Source organism: Tinamus guttatus, unplaced genomic scaffold (genome assembly GCF_059628265.1).
Source record: "Tinamus guttatus ecotype Peru unplaced genomic scaffold, ASM5962826v1 Tinamus_guttatus_pri_ptg000123l, whole genome shotgun sequence".
NCBI classification, from domain to species: Eukaryota; Metazoa; Chordata; class Aves; order Tinamiformes; family Tinamidae; genus Tinamus; species Tinamus guttatus.
The window spans coordinates 1,786,818-1,802,435 of NW_028288657.1; the positions used below are offsets into that span (position 1 = coordinate 1,786,818).

The 15,618-nt window shown below is 58.4% G+C and overlaps 2 protein-coding genes across 2 annotated transcripts; both read right to left on the minus strand.

Moving 5' to 3' along the window:
• Positions 1 to 10,364: 10,364 nt before the first annotated feature.
• TCIM (transcriptional and immune response regulator) lies at positions 10,365 to 10,682 on the minus strand. The gene has a single exon (XM_088521462.1). It carries the CDS (start codon positions 10,680 to 10,682, stop codon positions 10,365 to 10,367), a length of 318 nt encoding a protein of 105 aa, XP_088377588.1.
• Positions 10,683 to 13,208: 2,526 nt separating this feature from the next.
• Positions 13,209 to 15,530, minus strand: LOC148595300 (indoleamine 2,3-dioxygenase 2-like). Its single transcript, XM_088521466.1, has 10 exons — positions 15,429 to 15,530; positions 15,207 to 15,302; positions 14,695 to 14,814; positions 14,491 to 14,609; positions 14,344 to 14,358; positions 14,161 to 14,260; positions 13,955 to 14,072; positions 13,830 to 13,881; positions 13,607 to 13,755; positions 13,209 to 13,540 (listed from the first exon to the last, which is right to left on the minus strand). The coding sequence occupies exons 1-10, from the start codon at positions 15,528 to 15,530 to the stop codon at positions 13,212 to 13,214; spliced, it is 1,200 nt and encodes a 399-aa protein (XP_088377592.1). The 3' UTR covers positions 13,209 to 13,211.
• Between the last annotated feature and the right edge of the window lie 88 nt (positions 15,531 to 15,618).

Consider the following 15,618-nt stretch of genomic DNA (forward strand, 5'->3'; position numbering starts at 1 on the left):
GTTGGTAGAGGCCTTTTGTCATCCCGGTCCTTCCAGCCGGAGCGCTGCAGTTGTTGCTGTCGTGGGTTTCCTCTTAATCATGTGAACGGGGTTTTTTGGGGTGTTGTTTTTTTCTGTGTACCGCAGCTTGTCCGCTCCAGGCAGCCCATTACCAGGACTCCCTTAACGCGTTTTCCATAGGATGCAGCAGCTGCATCCTCCTGCATCCCATTGCAGGAGCCTGCAGCAAGCCCAGCTGCTGCCACCAGGACACCACAAGTCGTGGGGCCAGGAGGGGACACCCAGGGCTGTCCAGGGGCTGTTGGAGATGCCACAATGCAGTGGAAAGGTCCCATGTCACCAGCATCCCACAAGTGCAGGTGCCACATGTGTTTTCCAGGCCGAATCACGTTCTGCAAATCTCTGTGTTGCAGCAATTTTTTTTTCCTTCTGGCCTCTCCTCTGCAATTAGGGCTTTGCTGAGATGTCTTTAATGTTTTCTAATTTATCTCATTTGCTCCCTTTTGAAATGCACCTAGTTTTGCTAACAGGCAGCAGCTCTGCAGGAGCGGGGGTTTTTGCTTTTGGCACCAAATTCTTTAAATGCTGTTTGTTTTTTAGTGTGTTTTTTTAGTGTTTTTTTTTCCTCTTTACACAAATGGATTTCCAGCAATATTTCTGGCATAACGAAAGTGAGAATATCTGTAGATTAGAGGCATGAGCTTAAACTGAGGTCTCAGGGGCACTGAGAGCCGCAGGGGAATCCGTGTGGACCCCCTGGCTCTGCAGGAATCCGATGTTTCCTTTCTCCTCCGGATGCCTCATTTCCAAAGGCCTGAACACCCAATATCCAGCCCCTAGATGCTACAAGCCCAAGGTTCTCCTTCCCTCCTTGTTTATTTCCCTGGAAATTGCTCCTCCCTCCAATCACGGCATTTTGGTCTTTATGAGAATCTGGGCTTGTAACTCATTTCCATCCTGTTTTCTGCTTTATTTTCGTTTGAAGGCTGGAGGGCAACCACAATTAAGCTGTGGTGCATGAACTGTAACTTGTAATGACAAAAAAGAGGGGAAAAGCACCTTGCCTTGCACAAATGTCTTGTTTTCTAAGTTTGCAATGCCAAATCACAGGTCTTGTGGTCACTCTGTCCCCTCCCCTGACACTTGTCCTTCTCCCAGGTAATTATTGCCCAAATGGGAGTTTTTTGGGGTGATTCTCTGCAAGGGCAGCGGTGCAAACTCCACCTGGAGCAAATCACTGCTTTGCATTCCTGGGCGGCTCCTGCCCCTTTATATTCCATAAATACCATATGCAGAGCAAAACAAAACATTAATAACGTTCTCCGTTTTGTCCTTACATGAATTATGTGAGTACTCCCTGTTAACAAACTACAGGCAAACGATAGCTAGGCAAGATATACAAATTATGCTGGCAGACCCATATTCATTTGCATGCATTAAATGTCTCCGGCGTTATTGTCACCGGCCTCGTCCGGAATATGAATTGCTGCTGGAGCTCTGCATTTGCTTTTAAAGCTCGCAGGGCATCGTGCCTGGAGCGGGATGCCAACATCCCGTGCGGCCGCCGCGCCGGCCCCTGCGCGGCCGCTCAATTATTCATAGTGCAGACCTAAAAATAAAGACCTGCTGCTGGCCAAAGCAGGTGGAAAGAGGCATTTTGAGGTCTCTGGAGCACGCCTGGAAAAATCCCTGCTCCTCCAAAACATTGCTGTGATATCCGGTAGGAACGGGATGTATATGTCCTTATACGTCCTTGTCCCAATTAAAAGTTAATAACCTTCCTTGGGCTACAGATCTCGCCGAAGAACTTCTGCTGCAGCTCCCTTGAGCTGAGCTAATGCGTTTTGCTGCCCCCAAATCGGAATTTGCCACTCGCAGTCCCAGCCCTCTCGCTGCTCTATTTGCATCGGCGATGTCACCGGGCTAAGGTGACAAATGGGGACTATTGCTATCGAAGATGTTAACAGCCCCAGCATGTTCTTTATCGCTGCAGCTAGAGATAAACGGAGAAGGGACCTGCTGGAGGATCCAGCATCGAGCAGGAGGAAAGCGATAGTTTTTAAAAATTCATGCTTGTGTTAATGCTCTCGGTTAGGTGTAATTAAACACACGGAGACTCAAGCGGAGCAGCTTCTTGTGTCAAACCACAGGCCGAGAACCTGATTTTGATATTATTACTATTATCATTATTATTAAATTTTAGCACCAAGGGCAGTGGGCTGGGGGAAATGCACCTGCCTCTGTCCTGCAAATTAAGGGGCTTAATTATTTCAATAGTGATTAATGACATGAGTCGCCACAGCAAACCTCCAGTTTGTGCCATGCTTTCTAGTTCATTTAATTCATTACCCCCTGTGCAATTCCGCAGGTTTCTGGATAAAAACGCTCATTTTGGTCCCCTGTGTCCTTTGCAGCATCGATCCTGCACCCTTGGCCCTTCCCTGCTCGGAGGTTTTGCTCACCTCCTTCTGCACACTTCAGTTATTACTGTAATAAATGGGGCACTAAGACTTTTGGATTTGACTTATAATTAGTTTTCCCACCTCCTCCATACTCAGCAGACGTATATCTTAATAGCAGGAGGATTAATGCAAAGGCATTTGTGAGAAATTCAGACCCAAAGTAACACGGAATAGCAAAGGGAGTGAGCGCCGGCTCACTAGAAGGGAGCAATTCCCGTCAGCCGGGGCTTTTCCACGCTCGGATAACGTCGTCTTGCGCGTTTAGGCCTTCAGGGCCCCGAATTTCCAATTGGCTGCTACAATGCACAGGGAGAAATGGAGGAATTTCTGGCTATTTTGCAGCTGGAAGGGAAGTTTTTAAGGCTTGCAGTGGGAGTTTTGGGTTTTATCCATCTCCTCTACCTTCCTGAATGTTTTTCTGCCTTCTTTTCTTTAGCAGCCGAATCCCAGATTTTTCTATCCTGGCTGTTAACCATCTCTTGGGACAAGGAGCGCAGGAATGAGCCATTGGAGTTGGACCTGGAGCAACCACGCAGGGAGCCGGATTTCCCTCAGCTTAATGACACTTCCCAGGTTTTTGCGGGATTTTGCGGGATTTTGCAGACACTTTGTGCATTTCTCACCGGCTTTCCCCGATGCCCAGCTCCACGAGTGGGATCTGCTGGACTCTTGCCGTGGACGCCGCTTCCGCAACCCGGGAATTAGACCTATGATTACTGGCGAGGTTGTAGTCGGCAAAGCATGTTAATAACTGGACATGGAAAGAAACGGGGCTGCCGTTCCTTGCTCAGTTCTGGTTTTCACGGAGCGTCAACCAGGAGCTCCGGATCCCTTCAATACAACCGAGCTAACACTCATTTTAATGGCTGCTTAATTAGATTTTTCCATAGGGAAATTTGCGCGGAAGTTGCATTTCTGCTTCCAGAGCCTGAGAGGGTGACAGGGATTAAATAAAAATGCAAATAAACTATTACAAGTAAGAGACCATGGCTAGTTCGTTTTCGCTGCTCGGTACCGCTTCTCGTGGGCTGGATGGATGCATCCGTGGGTGCCTCATTGCAAGTCCCCAAAGCCCTATTTTTTTGTGTAGTTTTTGCATCGATGGGTGAGTTTGCTCCGAGGCCTTTGGGTATCCAAGAGGTATCCAATAAATTGCTTGAAATGGGGCTTCTTTTGCATTGGGTAATTTTACAAAACCGCTTGTTTTGGGGTGACTTCTCTGGGCCATGTGTGTCCCAGCCAGCTCTCCCTGTCCTGAGCCACCCGGTCCCTCGTATCTCTTATTCCTTAGCACTTTTCCGTGCTTCCTGCCCCTCTTCCTGCAAATCCATGGCTTTTCCTCAGATGCTGCACTGTTAATTTTAACTATTCGGTTGCAGTTTTTGCTGCTAGGAGAGGGATTACCTCCTTGCCAGCACCTTGGAAATAAATCCTCACTCCGGATTTCTACCTGGTCAGGAAGAAACTCTTTTTTTGCTCCTAGAAAGTTCTGAACAGAGGCTAGAAGGTAATTGCATAGTCCAGGGGCATTTTGTTTGTCTAAAAACCATAAAAAGTGCTTTTATTAACTGTCGCTTCGAGGTTGGGACTATTTGGAGGATATTTATGGAGGAGAGATCATTGCAAAAAGCTAGAACAGGGACATTGGATTCCTGCTCCCTGTCCTTCGGGAGCTCATCCCTGACAGCGGCGCTCCCGGACACCTGGGCTCAGCATCCTTTTTTCCGGATACCTTCGGCTGTTTTGCCATCACTGGAGATGCCCAGGAGCCTTCAGCAGCTGCCACTAAAATTTTTATGAAAGGGCCTTAATTTTGCATGCCGAATGACAGCTCGCTTACACAACTCATCTCACGGGTGATGAGCAGACGTTTAATGCCCTTCTCACGCTCTTAACCTTTAGGGCCTTTTTTAACCTCAAAAATGGGAGGATACGCAAGGAGAGCCATAAGGAAGCACTAGAAACCATCCGGAACTGAATCCGTGTCACGGTTTTCTTCGTAAATCAGTTTTTGGTATAAAGAGGAAGGTTGATGAAATTATGCTTGATTGGCAGCTTTAAACTGTGATTCCTTTCCGCAGCCTCCACATTCAGGCTCTGAATGGGAGGCTTGGGATTAGGGCCATTAAATTATTCGGTTTATTGGGAAAATAAAGTATCGGGAGCAGATGATGATGAAGAGAGCTAGGAAGGCAAAGTGAAGGGGTGTTAAAAATGATTACACTAAGGTGGCAAAGGAAATAGAGGAGCACTAAAAGCAGCTGACACGTAAGAAATCCTCTCAAGGCGGCAGGGCTGTTAAAACACAGAGGTGTGAAGGCAAAGGACGAGCTCGATATCGCCAAGAGCCTGGAGCAGGTTGGTTTTGCCATCAGCAGAGCTGAAGGTCACGTCCTGAGGCAAAGGATGCTGGAAAAAAAGCAGAAAAAAGATGCTCTGGGGCATTGCAGGTGTGGAAAAATTGCATTTATAAATATAATGGTGCAAAGAGCGGGGCTGGGAGGCAAGGCAGGCCTGGGGAAGGGAGAGAGTGACCTTGCATCCATCTCACTCCCCTGCTCCTCTCCAGGAATCACCTCCATGGAAGGAGGCGCGATGCTGCCATCCCATATGGATCCTGGAAATTGTCTCTTATGGTCCCCCCGAGCCTCTTTAAAGGAAGCAAATTAAAACACTACAGCCCGGATGATTGCAGGCAAAGTCGTACATCAGAGGACCTTGCTGTCTCCAAAGGGCCCTCCACGTGGCCAGGAAATGCTGCGAGAGATGGATTTCATGTAGGAAGCCTGGAGAAATTCCCTGGATCATCTGTCCAGGTGAATCCAGCAGCCATGTGCTCGCAGTGGGAACTTCTACTTGCTTCCTGCTTCCCTTTGCTGCGTCTCCCGGGTGGCATTTACAGGGAAAGGGCCTTGGTGGCATCTAAAGCCAAAGGGAAGAGCTCAGTTTCACAGCACGGGAATGCGGTTTCTCTCCCAGGAAATCCCCGCTCGGGTCCTGTTGCCATTGGCAGCCCGATAAATATTTTGGGCAGATGCTAAAACAAAGCGCAAATGAGGGAAACAAGACGGAAATCCAGCCCAAACACCATATTGCACACAGATCGTTTCTCCTGATAGCGGCAGAGCCTCTTGGAAGGAACCGGCTCGCTGAGATTCACCCTTGTTTTCCTGCCTGCATTTCTATAAAAGCAGCAACATTCCAGCAACCTGCATGTTGCGGGGTTTGGCATCACTATGGGCATCTCGCTGGGACGGTGGCATCCTTCTGCATCTGTCGGTTTAATGCAGAGGAAGGATTTTAGTGCAGGGATGGTTCTTTTATGGCCAATTCTTGCTCAGATGCAGATGCGCATCAGCCCCAAATTCCCTATAAACCCCAAATCTTCCAGTGTTCCAGCTCCACCTGGGGGTGGATTTTTGAAAAGCTCCAGCATCCGTCAGCTTTCGCTTATGGTGTCCTGAGATTTCTTGTGCGTTAAAAGAAGAGGAACCTGCCTAGATGCAGGGAGCATCCAGCCACACTCTGACGGGAGAAATCCGGGCCTCGGAGCCTCCCAGACAGTGGGAGCTATGGAATGGTATTGGAATGGGTGAGACAACATCCTCTGGATAGGTAACGGTGGAGAAAAATCAAGGAATTTGGAGAAATTGTCTAATTAGCAGATGTATCTCCAAATGGGAACAGCTCCGCGCGCATCGGATGCGTCTAAGCCCGGTCACGGCTGAGCGGAGCAGCCGCGTTCGGCATCGGATTAACTCATCAGCAGGGGACCCAGAACCTGATTTCATTTGAAAGGCTACGGAATTATATTTCCCTGCTGATTTTCCAGGTGGCAGGATTAGATGTGGAGCTCTTAGTTTTCCATTACTCCATTTTAACTTAATTTGACAGAAACGCCAGCGTTGCTTGGCAGAGCATTGGATGCAATGGGATGCGGGCAAGGAGTGGAGAGGGGATGGCAACGGACCTGGACCAGGAGATGGAGGGGGATTGCAAGGGGATGCAGGCAGGGATTGCACTGGGATGCAATCAGTCCATCTGCCTGCCCATCACCAGGCAAAGAAACCTGAAAAAACACAGAAAAAACCCTGAAAACGCAAGCACCAGGCACCCAGCCTGCTGTGTTTTGCTCATTCTAGGAAACCCCTCACAAAGCAGGAAGCTCTTCCTTGCTCCAGCCAATTTCTTGGGCTTATTTGCCGTGAAATGTCACCTTCTCAGATGAAAGAAGGGGATTTATTGCAATTAAGGGAAGCTTTGGCGTGTTCTTTTGAGCAAAGCCAGGGTGCTTTGTGTGCTGAATCTACGCAGGGTTTTGTTGGTGCAACAGGATCCGCATGCAGTTTATAATGCCCATAAACCACGCGCGCTCTTAGAGCGCTTGCATAATTTTTATTGCTGCCAGCAACGCTCGCTGCAGAGGGGACAAGTTTAGCGCACAGAGGATAATGAAGCGTGTTTATGAGGAGCAAACGTCCGCACATCGACACAGTGCCCGAGGCAATTGGCTGCTGGGCATCGGCATGGCATATTTGCTTGGAAAAGGTATCATAAACCGGGGTGGATGCTCAATAAACTCCGTGCAACCGTTTGGAGTTGGGAGCAAAAGTGCTGGATGTGCTAAGATTTGCTGTGGAGGATGAAATGGGTCGCAGTGGGCCTGGTGACCGCGGTGTCCCTGTTCTCCATGTGCCTGTAGGGAAGCAGGAGGGCACATGGATGCCCTCGGCATGGGAAGGATGCAGGTGTCTGCACGTTGGGGTCTGGTTGCTGAGCCCGGTCTCTGTGACTTCGGTGCTAGAGATCACCAAAGGAGGTGGAGAAGTGACGGAGATGGGAATGGGGACGGAGAAGCAGCCGCGGATGGAGAGGAGGATGAGCTGGAGATGCAGACACAGCAGGAGATGGAGAGGGGCAGATGGAGACAGTGAGGAACTAGAGATGGAGACGCAGCTGCGGATGGAGCTGGTGGTGAGATGGAGGTGGAGACGCAGCTGCATTTAAAGATGAGATGCAGATGGAGATGGAGACGGTGAGGAGATGGAGCTGCAGCTGCAGCGGGTGATGACATGGAGGCAGAGGTGCAGATGGAGCTGGAAATGTTGAGGAGATGGAGCTGCAGCTGCAGAAGGTGATGACATGGAGGCAGAGGTGCAGATGCAGCTGGAAATGTTGAGAAGATGGAGCTGCAGCTGCAGCGGGTGATGACACGGAGGCAGAGGTGCAGATGCAGCTGGAAACGGCGGTGGGGAGGCTGCGGGGATGCAGACAGCCCTGCGCCCGCAGGCTCCCGCTGCAGCAGCAGCCGTGCAGGTCCCGCTGCTCCTTTGCAGCACGTCCCGTGTGACACACGCGGGGACAGGGCCGCAGCGGTGCTGGTGACGTGAGGCAGCGCCCCGGAATGCGCCGCGTTGCCACAGCAGAGCAGGGGAAGCCGGAGGCGCCCGCGGAGCCGCTGAGTCACCGGGAGCGCTCGGCCCACGCGGTGGCCGCGGTGACCGTCACCGGTGCGTGCGGGCGGCTGGGTGTCACCGCGCGCCCTGCCCTCATTCGGGACAAAGGCATCCGGAAATCCTTGCTGTCCTTATAATGAAGGCACACGTAAAATATATGTAAAACAGATAGAATTTATCCCTGCAGCTGCAGGAGGGCTATGCTGGGGGTGACCGAGTTTCAAGGGCATTTTCTGCAGTTCAAGATAACTCCGTTTGGCTGCATCAAGGCTCGGCCGGGAAGAGGGAGGCTGAGGCCATCCAGGAGGCTGGGGTGGCTCCAGCCTCGCCGTGCGCTCCCGGGATCGCCTTGCCCTGGGATTGCCTTTTCCCAGGAAATGACCCCCGGGCGGGAGGCGCCAGAGCCGCATCCTGGCTCCGAGCCCGGCTTGGCCGCTGCCGGGGAGGCAGGAAACGGGAACGGGCAAGCGGGGCCGCGGGGTGGGCAAGCAGCGATCCCGGTGCGCGGGCAGCGCGCTGGAGCTTCCCTATGTGTGGAGCAGCAATTCCCACCGGGAAGGGGGCCGGGAATCACCCAGCCAGCAGCCCCCGGCGCTAACACGGGGCTTCGTGCCGCGGGCTCCGCAGCGGAGGCTGGAGGTGGTCGGGAGGCCGCCCCGTGCAGCCAGCCTGGCTGGGCCAGAAGAATTAATGGAAAGGGCGGGCGCCGGGGCAGGAAGCGCCCGCGGCGGCTCCTTTCCTCCGTTTGTTGCGCCGCGCGCGCCGGCACCGCGCCGGCCCGTCCGCCTCCCTCCGGCGCCTCCGCCGCGCGCCGGGCGGATCCCGCGGGAGATGGGAGACCCCTGGATGGGGGGGAAAGGCGTCGGGATGGAGCCGGGAGGGGCCCCGGGAGCAGCGGCCACCAGCAGCGCGCAGAGCACCGATAGCGCTCGTCACACCCCGCGCTGCATCCTTAGCCCTGGCACCAGGGAAAGCTCCCTGGGCCTCCCGGCTCTACAAGAAACCACAATTATCCAAGCTACTAAGTAATTTAAAGGGATGTTTTCCCCTCTCCGTGGCTTATTTGTCATTTCTAGTCTCGGAATTAACGGCAGCCGGGAGCACGTTCTCCCGAATTGCTCCCGCGCGGCCGCGCTAAGCAGGGCCATGGGAACGGGCTTGTCCAAGGAGCGGGTTATTAGCGGGCGCAGTTATAAATAACCCCTCTCGGCTATTTTTATGTTTGGCTATTTTAAATATTTGCTGCATCCTCTGTCGTGATGGGGCTGCTCAGCAGGACAGAGCCAGAGGGGGCTCCGGAGCAGCCGTAATTCCCGCTGCTGCCGGGAATAATTTGTTTCCTAAATTGATTATGGTGCCTGCAGTATTGCTAAGCACATAGTTGGCTTTTATTATATGGGAGAAACTAGCAGTTGAAAAGAGGGAAAGACAGGAGTTTTGTGGCTCGAGGGATGTAATTCCATGTTGGCACCGCGGTACCCGGTATTCACACCGGATCCATGCGGAATGGCCCCACTCCTCCGGGAGAATTGAGCATTCCAGACAAGAAAATTCACATTACCTTTATAATTTATTAAACTTTCAGATCACCATATGCAATAAATTATAGCTGGTGTAATAACAGCATTGTCACAAAATATTAACATGAAATACTTTTCTAACACGTATTGTAATCTATACAAATAAAAACCTTAATTATGACAGTTAGTGAACAAAATATTGAGGAACTTCACAGTAAAATCAGGGGGGAAAAAAATGGCATTATTATTGCTTTTGTGCAAATGGTTTCTCCTGTACGCATGTCCCCAGGGCAGGGACGCAGCCGAGCAGCCGGTGTCCCCAGAGCTGCACGTCCCCTGCCCGCTGCTCCCGTTTGGGGCATTTGGTGCATTTTGACAAATGCAGGATTAAAAACGACCAGTGTCTGATCGGTCTGCGGCGCCCTGAGTCTGGAAAGAGGCACTGCCGGGGTCCTGGAGCCGGGAACGGAGCCGCCGGGACCTCCGGGGACGGAATATCTGGGGACGGGACCTCCAGGGATGAGACCTCCAGGGACGGGACCGCTGGGGACGGGACCTCCATGGTTGGGACCGCCGGTTTCGGATCTCCTTGGCCAGTTCATGCGGCCGGTGCCGGCCCCTCCGCGTTGCCGATGCCGGGATGTCCATGGCCGGGACCACCGGGGCCTCCATCCAGGCGCTCCCAGTGCTGGGACCCCCCTGCCAGTTCATGCTGCCGGTGCCGGGACCTCCACGGTTGGCACCTCTGGTGCCGGCACCCCCGTGCCAGGACCTCCTGGGCCGGTCCATGCAGCCGATGCCGGGACCTCCGTCCCCGGAGCCGGGCCCTCCACGCGGCTGCCTCCCCGCGACCGCCGGGACATTCCCGTCTCCACGGGCGGCGGCGAGCGGAGCGGGACGTCCCCGTGCACCGCGGCGCGGGCGGCTCAGCGGATCTTGCGGGAATACCTGCGGAGCTGCAGGAACTGCAGCAGCTTGTCCTTCCTGCGCTGCGTGAGCGCCATGAGCGCCCGGGCCTTCTCCTCCACGTCCTGCTCGCCGGCCAGCACGATGCGCGCCCGCTCCTCGGCGCGCTTGTCGCCGGCGGCGCGGAACAGCCGCTGCAGGGCCTCCTGGCCCACGCTGGCGAAGATGTTGCCGGCCGCTTGCTTGCGCAGCGCCGTGTCGAAGCGGGCGCCGTGCACCGAGGGGCTCACGCGCAGCGACGTGGACATCGTGGTGGCGGCCGCCGAGGGGGCTCTCATGGACGCGGCGCGCGCCGGGATCGCCGCCGCGGCCGCCCGCGGGGCTATTTAAGGACGGCCCGGCTGCGGGGGGCCCCGCCAACGCGGTGACACGGTGCTGATGTCAGCACCAAGCAACTCCCCGGCGAGTTTAACAGTTGAGCTGCCGGAGTGCCGCGATCCATTGCAAGAGCCCCGAGGGCGCCGCGGCTTCCCCGGCGCCGTACGGCGCCGGGGAAGCCGCGGCGCCCTCGGGGCTCTTGCAAACCCGGTGCCACCCCCCCGTTGCTTGAGCTCACCCTGTCCCCAGGATGTTTAGCTGACGCCCACGGCGGGATTCCCTTGTTTACGGGAGATCCGTGGGATGCAGGCACGGAGCAGCCGTCGGGGCCGGGAGGATGCACGTGGCAGCCGGAGCCGCACGGCAGCGGGGACGAGTCACCAAAGCCCCATGCAGCCCCTTACGGGCACGGGTCTGCCCTGGTGTTTTCCTATCTCCCGGCTCCGGAGGCGATTCCAAAGCGTGCAGCGTCCCTCTGCTTTGGAGAAGCCTTGGGTTTTCTCCCGCTCCTGTTTTTTTTACTGTCGTTTGGTTGAATTTGAGGGAATCGCCCCTGGAATGGGGGCTTTGCCGCGCTGGCATCCCATGAAGGAGCCTCGTGTTTTACAGACTCCTGCCGGGATGGAACACCGAGCTCGGCGCCGTTCTCCTGCAGAGGCCAAGGGCTGCCAGCCCTGACCGCCCTGCTGCAGAAAACGGGACGTTCCGGTGCGTTTTGTCCCCCCCGGCAAGCCCGGAGCTCCGAATATCCCGGCCCATCCAGCGGGACCGCTGAGCGAAGCTCACGCGGAGCAAGCACAAATGTCATTGTCCCACAGTTCAAGGGGCTCTTCCCACGCAGTACAAATTTAGCGGGACACTCAGCAAAAAAGCTCATCTGTTTTTTTTCCAGTAATATCTGTTTATATCAGTCATTCCGCGACGCGGCCCCAGTGACGCCTAGGAGGAATTAATCACGGCTGCGTCGCGGTGAGCGTTTGGAAACGGCATCTGCCCGCGCTCGCTCACGCCTTGGGGTCCTCGGATCCATCAGGGGCCGTGTCCCGGCTCCCGAGCCCTCACTGCCCCCCTTTTCCCCCCCTGGGTTGGGAATTCGGAGCTCGCGGGATTGATCGCGGGGCTCAGCACGTGCTAACGCAGCCGCCAGCCGCAGCAGAGGCCATATAAGAGTAAAGCCTGTGGATTCCCGGTAATTAATGCCTGCTCGCTTCCCATAAATCCTCCGCTCGATGCGCGCTTGTGGAGTTAATAACGCCGCGCGGCACCGAAGGAGGTCGGGAAGAGTCCGTAAATCACCGGGTTTCCAAGCACAGCGGAGGATCCGAAACAGAAACACCCGGCGCCGCGGGGAGCGGGAGGCGCGCGGGGCTCCTGCCCGCTTGGGCGAGCGCGGAACGCCGCCGCCGGCATCCTGCCCATCCCGGGTTTCCTGTTCCACGTTCCGGAAGGGCCCGAGCGCCGCTGGCCGGAGCGGGGCGAGGGCCGGGCCGGCTCCGGGGCCGGCGCATTGTCTGCGGAGCGCGCGGGAAATCCTGCCGGCCGGGATGGGCCGGGGGGGCTCGGCGCCGGCCGCGCGCCGGAGCGATCCCACGGGACGCGGCGGCTCCGGCGGGAGCGGGCGGCGCGTGCTCGGCGGCACAATGTGCCATGAGGAGCTGCATGCAGAGAGCAAAGTGCCCGAGGTGGGGCTCGCACTGGATTTGGGCTCAAATCCTGGTGTTTTCGCTGCGCTGTTGACAAGGAAAGCTGATGTTTGTCCCCACGCTGCCCTTGAACCCGGGGCCAGGGCCAGCCCTGGTTTATGGCACGTTGGTGTCGCCGCGTTGCTGCTTTTATGAGCCTAGTTCAAGCAGGAAGCTGCAGGGTGGCCAGCTTGGCCCAACACCGTGTTGGGGCAGGGGAAAGAGTCAGGGTGTGTGCACATATATATATATATATATATATATATATATATATATATATACACGTGTATGTATGTATGTATATGTGTATATATGTGTATTAAAAAGTGCTTTGCATGGAAACGGGGCGGCGCAGCCCCGAGCTGCCGGGGACAGCAGGACCCCGGTCCCCTCGCTGGGACGCGGGGATGCAGGAAGGGGCCGAGGCTCCTTCGCGCTCCCTTGTAGCGCGGGGCCAAGCGGGAGGCTGCTGCCGGGACCTCTCTTTGCCACATGGGAACAAGGCCAGGAGTTGTTTTTTTGGGAAGGGCAGCTTTAATAGTGGTGGTGCGGGAAGGGGGATTGGGATGCTCCCACAGGCGCCTGCCGGCGGGAGATTCCCTCCCTCCCCAGTCGCGATTCCCTCCATCGTCCCCCTGTCCCTCCATCCCTCCATCGTCCCGAGGACCACGCAGCCCCATGGGGACGGGCGCCGGGCATCCCCCGTCCTGCAGGCTGCTCCGGGAAGGGGCTCCGCGTTCGCGGCAGCGCCAGCGTCACCCCGCGGGCACCGGGCGCCCGGGTCCGGCGGCGGCATCGCCCGCGCGCTCAGGCGCTCACCGCCGCCTCCCTGGTGGCGTCGCGGACGCTCTTGAGGAAGCTGAAGATGTGCGAGCCCCCCGTCCCCTTGCCCTGCAGCCGCGGGGGCCCGGCGGCGGCGGCGCGGGCGGCCGCGGCGCTGATGTACTTGGACACGATGGCGATGTGGCACGTCCTGAAGTCGGCCAGGGCGCCCACGCAGCGGTTGAAGGCGGCGCGGAGCCGCGCGCTCCCGGCGCGCTCCACGTGCCGCCGGAGCGAGGCCGCGCGCCGGACGCCCTCCACGAAGGCGCGGTGCGCGGGCGGCATGTAGTCCCGCATCCTCCGCAGGAAGGCGGCTGCGGGAGCGGGAAGTGAGGGCGGCGGGCGCCGGCGCCGGGCGCCGCGCGGGGCGCCGCACTCACCGCTCTGCGCGCGGTGCCGCACGCCCAGGAGCTCGTCGTACGCGTGCAGGACGCTGCTCTGCGCCGCGCTGCCGCCCGAGAAGGCCAGCGGCTCCTCCGAGACGCCCTCGTAGAGCAGCCCCCGCGGCAGCGCCGCGTTGTCCCTCCAGCTGACGGCACCGTCAGCGCCGGAGCGCGGACCCCCCCCGGCAAAGCCGCTGGCGCGGATCGCTCCGGGACTTACCCGGAGAGGAAGATGCGGATCACGGAGTAAAACACAGCGGGGTCCACGTGGTCTGGGGGGGAGCGAGAGAGCGCTGGGTGCTGCGGCCACCCCTCCGCGTCCCCGGCGCGGCCGCCGGTGCCCACCGTGCATGCGCCGCAGGGCCTGGCCCATGTCCCCGATGGCCCCGGCCAGCTGCTGCAGGGCTCGGAGCAGGGCGTCCTCGTCGGGCTGCAGGACGGCGTTCACGGCCTGCGCGATGGCCTGCGGGGAGGACCGGGGGACACCGCGGAGGCTCCCACCCGGAGCGCGGTGCCAGGCGGGACCCCCCAGCAGGGCGTCCAGATCCCACCTTGATCCCGGGCACCGCCGCCTTCTCCACCAGGAGGGTGACGAGGATGAAGCCCCTCAGGCTCTCTCCCCCGGGCAGGGAAATGATGGGCTCCAGGTTCCTGCAAGGGCACCGAGCGCACGTGTGGGTGAGCCCAGTGCCCAGGACGCATGTGGGGGGCACGCGGGGCCGCCAGGCACTTACTCCATCTCCATGGGGCTGGTGGAATTTGGGGCATCAGCAGCAAATGCGCAAGAGAAGGAGAGAGGGCCCCGTTACGGTCCCGGTGGCGCCGCTGGCGCCGCGCGCGCGGGCGCAGTGAGGAGGGCAGCGCGCGGGGCCCGGCGTTACCCGCTCGGCGCCTTCCGTCGCCAGTTGGCCAGCACGAAGTCGGCGTGGCTGAGGATGGGGGGCAGCCCGAGGCGCCGCGACACCTCCCAGAAGGGCACGGCCAGGTTTCGGGGCAGCACCTGCAAGCGCGCCGGGGAGGAAGAGGAGGAGGAGGAAGGTGCCAGCCCCGGTGCGGTGAGCTCCGCGGGTGCGCGCGGGCCCTACCTGCGCGGCGCCCTCCTCGCCCTCCTGCCAGACGTAGCCCATGGCGAGGAAGCCGAGCACCAGGTGGGCCAGGTGGAGCTCGCGGGGCCCGCTGAGCTCCCGCGCGCTCAGCTGCGGCATCTGCACCGGAGAGCGCGGTGAGCGGCGCACGGGGACGCGGCGCACGGGGACGCGGCGCACGCGGGGACACAGCGCGTGGGGTCCCCTCCTGCGCCGCCACTCGGGCCCTGCTCGCGCGGAGGGTCCCCGGCTGCACCGCTCGAGCCCTCCCTTGCAGCGCACGGGGATTCGTCCCGCTGCCGGCTCCAGGGCCACCCGGTGCTAAGGAGGAGACTTTGCTCCCGCGGAGCCTCGCTGGCCCGCGCTGACCCCGGCGCCCGCGCTGCGTTACTCGGAGAAGCCCACGTTCTGCCTTGCCGGTGCACGCTCCCGGCGGGCACGGAGCCTTTGGGAACGCAGGGCTGCTCCAGGCTCCGGGCCGGAGCGCCCCGGGGCTCCTCACCCCGCGGTACCTGCAGCAGCCGCGCGCGGAGCTGGCGGCTGGCGAGCAGCTCGGGCAAGCGGCCGGCGAGCTCCATCCAGGGCCCGTAGGGAGGCGGCAGCTCCGTCTGGGCGGGCGAGAGGGAGGCGTGAGGCCAAGCGGACGCGTCGTGCCCCGGACCCGGCACTATTCCCCCCAAATCCCGCTGTGCTGCTGCTTCCAGCACGGGAACGCGGTGCCGGCCGCTTCCTACCAGGGGGTTCGGGAGGAGGAAGCCGAACTCCTCGGAGAGCTGGAAGTGGCTCAGGGTGAAGGGCCGCGGCGGCGGCGCCTCCTCCTCGCCGCTCGCCGCCATCCCTGGGCGCCCGGGCGCCAAGGGGGGATGCCCGGGATCGGGATCGGGATCGGGAGGAGCGCGGCGCTCCCTGCAGCGCCGGTATGTG

Excerpts from the sequence above, each read along its gene's own strand:
- TCIM (XM_088521462.1), bottom strand. The coding sequence starts at position 10,682 with ATGAGAGCCCCCTCGGCGGCCGCCACCACGATGTCCACGTCGCTGCGC.
- LOC148595300 (XM_088521466.1), bottom strand. The coding sequence starts at position 15,530 with ATGGCGGCGAGCGGCGAGGAGGAGGCGCCGCCGCCGCGGCCCTTCACC. Across the intron at positions 14,610-14,694 it reads GCGAGGAGGGCGCCGCGCAG|GTGCTGCCCCGAAACCTGGC; the intron begins GTAGGGCCCGCG and ends GCGCGCTTGCAG. Across the intron at positions 13,756-13,829 it reads ATCCGCATCTTCCTCTCCGG|CTGGAGGGACAACGCGGCGC; the intron begins GTAAGTCCCGGA and ends CGGTGCCGTCAG.